At 39.6% G+C, this 12,563-nt stretch overlaps 1 protein-coding gene across 1 annotated transcript in view; it reads left to right on the forward strand.

Moving 5' to 3' along the window:
- LOC126249243 (liprin-alpha-1) overlaps window positions 1-12,563 on the forward strand; it is a 401,613-nt gene that overhangs the window by 327,903 nt on the left and 61,147 nt on the right. Inside the window, exons 21-22 of the mRNA XM_049950901.1 lie at window positions 141-304; window positions 7,137-7,331. Coding sequence (XP_049806858.1) covers window positions 141-304; window positions 7,137-7,331 — 359 coding nt within the window. The remainder of the gene's footprint in view (window positions 1-140; window positions 305-7,136; window positions 7,332-12,563) is intronic.

Consider the following 12,563-nt stretch of genomic DNA (forward strand, 5'->3'; position numbering starts at 1 on the left):
CATTCATTTTCAGTACATTTTCTTAATGTAAAAAAAAAAGTTCTTTGCATTGTATCCCAATTTTTAATACATAGCTTATCTGATGTGATGAATGTTCATGTCATGGACAAATCAGTAGATAAGATTTTTTTTCTCAATAGGGTAAAGCAAAGGAACCATCAATGCTTGGTGTGGGCATTCCAGTGGCCGAAGCAGCAGCTATGTCAGCAGCGTATGGTGATGCTGACATTTCAGGAGGTGATACCCTAAGCCTCAGTGGGGGGCTTGGACAGAAGGGTGATTTTGATCGACGGAAAAAGAAAAAGTGTGTACCTCAGTATAAAACTTAAGGATTTTTGGTGTTACAGACTAAATGTTGAGTTATGTACGCTTTCAGCATATATGTGCATGTATACTGTTATTTATGTGTGCTCAGCTTTTTCTCTTACTTACAGTGCCATAAAGCAGCTTCTATCTGCTTTGGTAAGATTTTATTTTTTATGAGCACCCAAGAGATTTTCCTTTAACAGGGGCCTGATATCTGCAGATTGTATTAAAATGGTGTGAATGACTGTAATGACTTTGGAATGTAAACTCACTGCTGAATTGTGAAAACGTGGAAGTCATAATTGAGTGAGTGCAGAACGAAAAGAAAATTGATAAAATAGGTCAGATGAAATAAATTATCTACCTTCAGATCATCAGCATTGTGTGACAGAGTTAGTAGCATAGTCTTTAAGTTGTATTTATCCAGTTCATGGAAATTGTGAAGCTTTAATTTCACTGTTTTGTGTAATTATAATGACGTCATGGCAATAATGAATCAATCAAGTGGCCAGGTACACGTACACAGTTTTGGGGCAACTGGGGGTAGAGAATTGAGAGTGTGATATCAGTTTACAACTTGATGTTATTATTTACAAAGTATACGTGGCTTTTGTGACTATTTTTTCATTCTACAAATATGTAGGCCGTGACATCTTAATTTCTTCACAAATAAAGGTATTTTAAAATACTCAAGTAAGAGATTTTCATTATAAGAGATTTATTTACTGTAACAACCACTTATGTGCTTAGGGCAGATGTAAAGTTATGGGAAACAGATTTTTTGTTATAGTTTGTGTTTTGTCAATCAAAAATAGATTCTAGTGTGATTAATCCACAGCTCAGTGACGGAGCATAGTGACAATGTGGGATACCCTGTGCAGATTGTGTGGCAGTACTCTAGCGAAAGTGGATTGCCATTGTCGTCATATAATCTCTGTGCATCTTGTGACTGATGTGTAACTGTGTTTGTGAATGACTGTGGCATATCTTGTATAATGTAGTGTTGTTTTCCTGTTGTTATAGTGGTTGTAGAAATGAACAGAATGGGCAAGAGTAAACTGAAAGCCAACATATACTCTGCTATTCTGAAATAACACTTTAACTTTCAAAAGTTTCTTCTACCCTAACTCCACATCATGCTTCAGTGGCATTTGGAACTGAACAAAGGATGTTTGTGTGCTAGTGTGCTGACCAGAAGCTGTCTGTCTGCCAGTTCCATCCTTAAATATGAGGCCATAATACTGGCTTCATACCTCATTTTAACCATTATTTAACCTAACATCCCCAGTGGGGATGCCAAGCAATTGCTTTGTTGCTTTGTTATGACCTTTCTGTATTATCTGTTTGTGTTGCTGTGTTTAAAGTACTCTAAAAATTGTATATGCCAGTAACACAAATATTTGAAATGTTCCTTTTCTTCACTGGAGTATATGTCTTAAAAAAAAAACGATGTCCTAAGAGTACCTGAGAAATTTTGGACAACAGTATATAATGAACTTTCATCATTAGCCTCTTAACTTTTTTGTATTTGATTTCTTATTGAGTCTTATCACATTGAAATAGACAGTACATTGACTGTGTTAAAACTTCCTAAAACATTAACTTCCTTTTTTGTAGGTGTTGAAATGTGTTTCTTCAGAATAAACATTTATTGTCTCCAGATATCTTCATTTGATCTATTGCTTTAATTCAGTCAGATTCTATGCATTAAGGTTTTACACTTGGTACCACACTTTTTAGGATTATTTTCTTCATTCATGTGGCCTGTGTTCTTGACTGCATTGTTTTTGTCAAGTTCACGAGTCATTGGTCAATGTGAACACTGTTGCTGTTCTGGAAACATCTTTGTTCTCCAACTGTCAGTAATATGCAATGCCGAATAGATATTATCAGTTGTAGTCAGTTATGCAGTCATGGTGTGGAAATAATTTCATTAAAATGTGTATTTGAGTCAATTCATTCTTTGTTTCTTTTGTAACATCTTGACAATAGTTACATTGTTTGTAGGTGAACAAACACTAACTGGTATGTTAAACAACAATGTAATGTTTGAATGAAGGAAATGAAAAGTAATGGACCTGTGTAGCTTTGAAGGAGGGCTGCCAGTATTTAGACTGATTATTGGATGTATTCCACCAGAGTTTGACCAATATTGCTTGCTTCATATGGTTTTAAATCTCCCACAATTCATCTTCATGCTTAATTGCATGTTTATAGATAGCATGGTTGTATGAAATGTCAAAAACATTGCAAGTTTTGTTGTTTGCACTGATTTTTTAGGATGAATTTAATTAATTTTTAGCTCATTATGATGAAAACTGTTATGTTCATGACTCCCTTTAGAGGATTTTCCATGTCTGTGATTTGTTTAGTGTCTGTAGTGAAAAAACTATTACCACTCAGTGTTACTCATGATGCATTCTTGAAGTATAAACCCATAAATATATGCATGTCAGTGGAATGTTTTAGTGGAATGTTTTATTGGGAACATGAGAGTAAATAATCTGTTTCATTTATTCTTTGGCACAAAGTGTAGACTCTCACAGTACTTTGCATGAGGCAACTCATTTTCTATAGCTGACACTAATATATTTTATAAAAATGAAACAAATTTCAATTTTTCATTAAATGTAATTTTCCTGTGAAATATTCACACTCTGCAGGAATAGATGTTTTTGTACAAAAATTACCATGTACTTTAAGTATGTGATAGCTGTTAAATAATTTTAGACAATTTTGGCTCTGTGGTAAAGACTTATGGGTATTTTATTATTCTGTCCTAATTTTTTTAATGTTTGATGAAGAAGCCTCATAACTGCAAATAGTTATCTTGTGACGTATCAGCATCCTAACATTGTGCTTTATTAGTGTTGTGTTTTGAAGACTTCTGAAACACAACTTTTAACACTACCAAGGATGACTTGCATGGGTGACACAAGGAAAAAGAAAGATGTAGAAAAAAAAAAATTCTTTCCTGTAGTGACATTGACTTTAATGTAAAAGGTGTTTAAACATGAATGTCCTATCTTCCTCTCAGATATATCATTGGTCAAAAATAAAGAAAAAGTTCTATTGGCATATCTCCAGAAATAAATGTCTGTTGAGATTTGGAGTAATTTACTTGTGTTGTTGCGAGTGTTCAGTACTCAGTGGCATAGGATGTCTTCCTGTAGAAGTTCATTGGACATTTTTTATTGATCGCATTTGTTTTTGTACTTTTTCAATTGACTTTGGTGCCAAAGGCAGTCACAGCAATCTCTGCATCAACTGTTCCATACAGATTATATTTAATTTGTGCAGGTTCCAGAACAATATTAGTGATTCCATGTAGTATGTGTAATGCTGCTTTGAAATTGAGTCATGTTATTCCACTTGAGAAATGGTAAACAAGGTATTCTTCTTCCATAGTTTAAGCAGTGACATTAACCAACATTTACATGTCATATATGCCAAAAGAATATCCACATTGCTGCATTCCAAGTGAAGACAAAAATATTCTGCATGTTATGCCAGTGACATGCAGGTACAGAAACATTCATAACAGTGCAAAGGATCAAAGTGTACTCCACTAAAACCCCACAGTGAATGTAGAGAAATGAATGGAGGGACAAGTAAGGATAACTCCAAAAACAGTTTGAGATGAACTGTAGCTGCTGAAAGCATGAATCATTTGCTTACATAGTCGGTACTATCAGAGATGTTACTTTACCCATGTCACTCGTACTGTGCACAAGTTCTCAGGCCACAAGACCATTTTGTCAGTGGCTTGTATTCCACAGTTCACATGTAGAATCTTATTTATAAATGAAGTGGAATTCAAACAGAGAGGAATAATAAATTACTCAGGTAATGTGTGGACAGATACAATTTGTAAGGTGATTATGGAAGCATAACATCAGGCTCACTTTTTCAGTTTATGGGCTCTAATTGTGAGTGAGAGACTTGTAGGGCCTGAGAACTACAGAACAGTTCAGTAAATCACCCTCAGCTTTTCTTATAATATGAAATTAATAAAGGTGAAACAAAAATCTTAGTAGTTGGCATACAAAACACTATTGCCCGATGCTCACTTAACAATGACCAACTAGAGACTGTCAAATTCTCTGCATGACTGGGGTGTAAACTTACATGAGATGGAAGGTCAAGAAAGGATATTGGAAGCCAAATCAACTGGGCAGAAGCTGCTTTTAATAAGGGAAGAAACCTTTTCACATCAAGCAGCATAGACAAACATCTTGGGGGAAAACCTCATAAAGGCATGTGTTTGGAGTGTGCTACTGTATGGAAGGGAAACATGGATGCTCAGAGAAACAGAAAAACAAAAAATAACAGCCTTCAGGATGTAGTGCTACTGCAGAATGCTCAAGATTCATGGGTAGACATGATATCAAATGAAGAGGTGCTTCACAGAGTGGAGGAAGAGAAGCTTTGTCTCCTGAAGGTAATTGAAAATGGAAGGGACACATGGGTGAGCCATCTGCTGAGAGATGATGGTATCATTAAAAGTATCATTGAAGGGACAGCAGAAGGTAAAAATACAAGAGGTAGATGGGGACTAGAATATATCAACCAGATCGTGGAGGATACCAGCTGCACAACCTATACTGCTCTCGAGAGGAAGGCCGAAGACAGAAAAGCATGGTGAACTGGTGGTAACCAACCTGATGGTTGAAGATCTAAGAAGAAGAAGAAGAAGAAGAAGAAGAAAAGACCTATACTATTAGAGAATGTAACTTGTGCAGTGGGAAAAAATAGGTGGGACTTATGCATATTGTATGGCCGTGCAGAGTCCATATGACCACTGACCTGCTATTGATATAAACCTGTCCAGGCGATAGCAGTGTCACCTGCTGAGGAATGACTATTTGTCAGAGACATGCATGGTGCATGTAGTATCAGTGAATGTGCTGTCCGTGCATAGAATGGGGAAGCTGCATGATCCATCTGAGTTTGACTGAAGGTGGAGTGTGATGGCCCAGAGGCTCGGCATGAGCATTTCAGAAATTGCCTAACTTAATGGGTGTCTGATGATTGCAGAGGTGAGTGTCTTCAACATGTGGTGAAAACAAGGTGAAATGATGTCTAGATGGCATGAGGTTGAGCAGCCACCCCACATAACAGATGACTGACATCGTAGGCTGGGTAGACTGGTAAAACAGGACAGGCAGCGAACTATGGTGGAACGGACATCAGACTTTAATGCTGGGCAGAGTACAAATGTGGCGACCACGCAGTACACCGAACACTCCAAATGATTGGCCTCTACAGCCCACGACCCATGCATGTGCAAGTGTTAACACCGCAGCATTGGCAACTACAACTGAAATGGACATGTGAGCCTCGGCATTGGATGCTGGCGCAGTGGCAGAGCATTGCATGGTCAGATGTATCTTGATACCTTCTTCATCATGCTGATGGGAGAGCGCGAATCTGTCGTCTTCCAGGGGAACAGCTGCTTGACACCTGTACTGGGGTATAGTGACAAGCTGGTAGCAGCTCCATTTTGCTTTGGGCAACATTCACATTGGCGTCCATGGGTCCAGTGGAGCTTGTGCAAAGCACCATGATAGCCAAGGGGTATTGTATGCTGGTTGCAGACCGTGTACATCCCTTTATGATGATCATATTTCCCGACAGCAGTGGTATTTTTCAGCAAGATAATGTTCCATGTCACAAGGCCAGGAGTGTGATGGAGTGGTTTGAGGAACAGACTGGCGAGTTCTAATTGATGTGCTGCCCCCCCCCCTTCCCCCCCCCCTCCCCCCGCCCCCCAACTCGCCAGATCTGAACCCCATCGAACACAACTGGGATGTGATTGAACATGGCAGCAGAGCTCATTGGCCCCGTCCCTGGAATTTATATGAATTATGTTGTTTGTGTGTGCAGATGGGGTGCCAGCTCCCTCCAGTGACCTACCAAAGCCCCATTGCTTCCATGCCATGCCCTGTCACAGCTGCTATCTGTGCCAAAGATAGTGTATTTAATTAGTGTTGGGTTGTGTAAGGATGATCAGCAGTGTGTCCTCCATATTCAATTGACGTTAGCCCTTTGGATTTCTGGCTATGGTGACATTTAAAGGTGGCGGTATATGATGCATTATTGATAACACACATTTATTTCACCAAATTCAAAGCTAATGATGTGTCTTTAAACACTTTCCTGTTTCTTTTGGTATTATGGCTAAAGGATGTTAAAAAGTGGGTTATAACAACATGGGAAACTTCTTGTAGTTTCAACAGATGGGTGCCTAACGAGCTTTGTTTCCACACATAAAATTAAAACAGTTACTTTTGACCAATACTATCTTCTGTACGTATATGGGGGACACTGTCCTTTAAACACTTTTGTATGTGTGTTCTCTGAAAATAGATGAGATGCATATCATTTGTCTGTATAGTATAAAAAGGAGAACACATCAGCATGAAAAAATACACATTTTTGATGAAAAATGTTGAGGTTTGAATTTGCCATTTCATGTGGACTTTATCATATCATATGCATGAATTCATAATGCTGTATCCACATTGTTGGTCACGTCATAGACAAACTAATACGACTGCTTCTTTCATAGCATATGAGAAGGAGAATTGGCGGATCCCAAATCTTTACAATTATTCACTTTGTTTCATAATTCGCCACAAAGACAATGATGGATTTTCTGTGTCCAGTTGTGTAAGGAAATAATAAAAAGTCTTTGGAGACTGTAGTAGTTTGATATTGTTGACAATAATGAAACCTGTGTCCATGTGATATGAAACAGTAACTGAGACTGTCGTGCTACAGAATTCTAGGCTATAAAAATCCACAGCTTAAGTGATTTCTTGTTTTAGGCATGAGCTCCTGGCTGAAGCGATGAAGGCAGGAACTCCATTTGCATTGTGGAATGGTCCGACAATTGTTGCATGGTTGGAGCTATGGGTGGGAATGCCTGCGTGGTACGTTGCTGCATGCCGTGCCAATGTAAAGTCAGGAGCTATAATGAGTGCACTCAGTGATACTGAAATCCAAAGGGAGATTGGAATAAGGTAAGAGTAATTGAGAATTGGAGTCTGTCATGTCCATCTGAAAGAAATAAATCCTGCAAATATGATTTAATTTTTTTCATTACTGTCATCACACAACTAATTACCGATTACACATAAAAAAGCTGTAGTATTTGATTGATATTAATTAATCATTAGAACTGTACCTGCATAAATTTGTTGTTAGGGTGTGTGTACACACACACACACACACACACACACACACACACACACACACACACACACAGAGAGAGAGAGAGAGAGAGAGAGAGAGAGAGAGACTAAATGTATGGATGGGAAAATTTCATGTCATTTTATAACCAATATAATGATTGCAGATTACAGTAATTCTAGGCCAGTTTGAATGATATTTTTTGACTTTGTTAATGTCATCATCCACAGTCCCACCAGTGAAAACCTTTTAATCAGTTTAATTGATTCTCACTATGCCCTTTTAGGGTTCAGCTACCCATGATACAGAGTCATTCTGTGGCACCTTGCAGTCAGCTATATGACTACAAAATGTTGATTTACTGCAAGAAAAATCCATTTTTCTCACATTCAACTTATGGAAGACTATACAATTACTTGTTAAATATTCAGACCTGTTATTGAAGGTTTGATTGTTGCTGTGTCTGTTACCTACAAACAAACAATAACTAAAAAAACATTGTGTGTTATATACAGAGTGAGGCAGCTAATTCATAACACCCCATGTATCTCCCCAACCATAATAGATACAAAGATGCTGTTTGGACAGTGAATTGCAGGGACAGGGGCTACTTAAATACATCACATTTCATGTTTGTGCTATTTTTTATTACAGAGATATGAGGCCATTTTTTTTAATGGAACCCTATGTTAATTTTTAGCGTAACATGATGGGCTTAAAAAGATGGTTTCCAATATGTGTATATCGTAATATTTAGGCAAATAGTTTTTGAGACATAGATATGTTCCCGTATCATGTCCATCCTTCAAAGTGGCGTTTCCAATGTGACCTTTCCTGTTGACTACTGAGGAGCTTAACAGGGAAGGTTTTGTTTTCCTGCTTCTCAATAACGCCGTAAGTTGACGCACGAGGTAGCTGGAGAGAAGGGTATAAATGTGCTGCTGGGTTAATGAGACATCGCATTTCCATCACAGTTTCTTGGAGCAGACATGTACACCAATGAAGGAAAGTTAGATACGCTTCTAGTGTATGGTGAAAGCAGAAGAAATGCTGTTAGAGCAATAAAGCAATACGGAGAGCTGTATACTGATCGTCACCATTTCTTGCATGTATTTGCAAGAAACTACTTGAATCAGGATCATGGAATGCCATACAGAGGACAAGGCAGAAAACTGCAACTGGAGAGGTACATGAAGAGGGCATTCTAGCGTTGGTGCATAACCACCGTACTGTTTCATCGCAACGTATCATCTCAGAATGTGGTATAAGTCAGAGAAGTGTTCTATGCATATTGCACCAGCATAGATTTCACCCGTTTCACCTTTCATTACATCAAGCACTCTCCCATGTGGATTTCGACCAGCGCCAGGAATTTTGCCGGTTTGCTCTGCAGCACCTACAAGATGATCCAATGTTTTTTCAATGGGTGCTTTTTACTGATGAAGTGACTTCCACCAACCATGGCAATGTGGATTTGCATAATATGCATTGCTGGTCAATAAAGAACCCTCATTGGCTTCGACAGGTACAGCATTAGTAACTGTGGAGTGTTAACGTGTAGTGCGGCATTGTCAGAAATGTCATTGTGGGGCCGTATGTCATTCCGGGTATACTAAATGGCAATAACTGTGCACAGTTCCTGTGAAACGTTCTGCCCATTTTACCGGAAGAGGTACCACTAATTACGCATCAGTGCATGTGGTTCCAACATGACAGCTGTCCTGCTCACTCTTCCTGTGTGGCTACAGAGCTGTTAAATGAAAAGTTCCTGGATTGTTGGATAGGACGACATGCTGAAGTGAAGTGGCCAGCTCAGTCTCCTCATTTGACCTTTCTTGATTTTTTTTTTCTGTGGGGAACAATCAAATGTAAAATGTATGCTCAAATACCAACTATGCTAGACAATATGAAGCAACGTATCATCAAAGCGTGCGCTGATATCTCACGTGACACCCTCGCGGGTGTTCACAAATCATTCGAATGGCGACTACAGATGTGCATTGCAGCAGAGATTAAGCATTTTGAGCACATGCTTCAGTAAAGTTTTGTACCATTTACAGTATGTATTTTGCATCTTTGTGTGTATTTGCTTCGTATTGTGATCAATAGTAAATATTTTCAAATAAAAAAACAAATACATATGAAATAATTGTGACCAATAAGGGCCTCCTCATTTACATTAGTATTTCTGCTACTTAAAATGTATTAACATCTTGCAGTATTTTAATACTGTATGTTGTCTACTATTTTGGTATCACAGTTGTCAAATAACTGAATAATGTTTGCACGACATCATCAGTTAACTTTTGCGCAAAATATAGCAGTATGTATTACTATTGTCAGGTAAATGGCCGTGTTTGTGTAAGAAATGGACTCTCCTCGTTTACCATGTACTCTACACAACAGGAAAGGTTGCATTGGATGATGCCACTTCGAAGGACGAACACGATACGAGAACATATCTGTGTCTCAAAAACTGTTCGCCTCAATATTATGATATACACATATTTGAAACCGTCTTCGTCTTTTAAGCCCATCATGTTACGCTAAAGTTTAACATAGGGTTCCATTTAAAGAAGCCAAATGTGGCCTCATATCTCTGTAATAAAAAATAGCACAAACATGAAATGTGATGTATTCAAGTAGCCCCTGCCCCTGCAATTCACTGTCCAAACAGCATCTTTGTATCTATTATGGTTGGGGAGATACAAGGGGTGTTATGGCTTAGCTGCCCCTCACCCTGTATATTACATTACATGTTTAGTTATGAAAGAATAAATTGTTAATGTTTGATCGTAACTAAATATTATGTTTTTTATTGAACTTTGCATTGTGTTCCTATAAGTTTTCTAGTTTACATAGATGTATTCTGTTCATTATTTTCTGATATTATTGATCCATTTTCTCACAGTGGGTCTCTCTTTCATCAGTATTAAGAGTACCACAAGCTCACATATTTTCTTTAGTGCAGGCTTCCAAGTTCTGATGCACACAGTTTCTTTCAACATCCATTGTTTTTGTCCTGTCTGGAGTAGGTAGAATTCTGTAGTACATAATTAGAACACACATAAGCAGAGCTAAAGCATTGAGAATAATACAGCATGGTACAAACACCGCCAGATACATGACCAGAAGAATACAAGGGACACAGCAAAAGATACACCACTGCATAAAAAAATCACATCAATTAGAGTCCATAGCCATTGTCTAAGTACGGTTTAGATTATAGGATCAAACTGTAGTTCATTGATAATAATGTAGATCTGTATCATAAACACAGTGAAGTTAAATAGAGGAGGAGTTGCCTTTATTGCATGTGAATTGCCGTAAACTGGGAGACTGACAGCTGTAGCACTTTTGATGAAGTAATTGTATTGTTTCATCAGCTCTAGAGTATCATTAAGATCAGTATCCTCAACTATCACACCCCTTGTGCATGAAATAGGCATATAGGGCAGAAGTTACACAGTTTTTACCTCGTCCAAACTGAGGCAGTCAAAGGGAGCCTATGTCCCATCCGATGGGTCCACTGTGAAATCTCAAGGCAACACCTGCACTGGAAGGTTTGTGATATTGTTTGGTGATACTAACTATTCTGCTTAATCACAGTTGGAATCAGTGGCATTTGATTAGGTGGTGTCTGCCCTTGATATATTTGCAAGTAATGTACAGTATGTCAATATCTGGAAAATACTCAGTCAGAACGGTTGGGTCTCAAGTGCTGAAAGTGAGGGTGGCTGAAGTGCCCAGTTATGAACCTCATTATTTAGGAATAAAGGAGACAGCTCACCAAAAGGCAGAAGTACTGTGTCGTCGATATGTAGACAAACAAAAGGTACAGAGCTTTGCTAGCTTTCAGAATGAACTCCCTTTTCCAAGCTTGTAGGAAAAACACACACACACACACACACACACACACACACACACACACACACACACACACACCCCTGTCTCCCTAGATTGTGCTCAGTTCAACTAGCAGCTCTTTCCTGGCTCAAGGTGAGTGTACTGGGGTGAGGTGGGGCTGCAGGATGGGGTGGGCTGAGGCACGGAGGGGATTGGGGAGCAGTCTGTGGGCTCGTTAGGGGTGCAGGTAGAGAGGGGGGGTGGCAGATGGCTGGGCACACGATTTTACAGACTGGAACATGAGATAGCAGCACACAACTAGCTGACATGAATTGGGCAGGGATACTGGGACAGGGGATGGTGTACACACACACACACACACACACACAAACTATTGGGTGGGGGTGGGGGGAACAGCGAGCTACCTTAGGTTTAGAACAAGGTGATTACGGGAGCAAAGGATGAAAGGATGTTCTATAAGGATAGCTCCCATCTGCACAACTCAGAAAAGCTGATGGTGGGGGTGAGGATCCAGATGGCACTGGTTGTGAAGCAGCCATTGAAATCCTGCATGTTTTGCTCTGCTGCATGTTGTGCCGTTGGGTGGTCCGCCTTGTTTTTGGCAACAGTTTGGCAATGACCATTCATTATAGTTGACAGCTGGTTGGTTATCATACCAATGTAAAATGCTGTACAGTGGTTACAGCAGAGCTGGTGTATAACATGGCTGCTTTCACAGGTGGTCCGGCCTCTGATTGGGTAGGATAAGCCTGTGACAGGACTGGATAGGTGGTGCCGGGTGGGTGGCTTGGACAGGTCTTGCTTCTGGGTCTTCCACAAGGGTATGACCATTGTGTCAGAGGATTGTGGGTGGGAGTGGCATAGGCATGGAGTAGGATCTTGTGAAGGTTTGGTGGGTAGCAGAACACCACTTTGGGAGGGGATGGAAGTATCTTTGGTAGGATGTCCCTCATTTCAGGGCATGATGATAGATAATCAAAGTCCTGACACAGGACACGGTTCAGTCATTCCAGACCTGGGAGGTACTGAGTGACACGGGAGACGCTTCTTTATGGTTGGTTCTTGGGATGGATGCGAGGATCAGGGGTGTGGGGGGGATATGGCATGGGAGATCTGTCTGTGCATTAGGTCCGAAGTGCATTGCCTGTCTGCGAAGGCCTTTGTGAGGCTTTCAGCATACTAGGCGAGGGAGTTCT

The sequence above is a fragment of the Schistocerca nitens genome, chromosome 3 (genome assembly GCF_023898315.1).
Source record: "Schistocerca nitens isolate TAMUIC-IGC-003100 chromosome 3, iqSchNite1.1, whole genome shotgun sequence".
Taxonomy (NCBI): Eukaryota; Metazoa; Arthropoda; class Insecta; order Orthoptera; family Acrididae; genus Schistocerca; species Schistocerca nitens.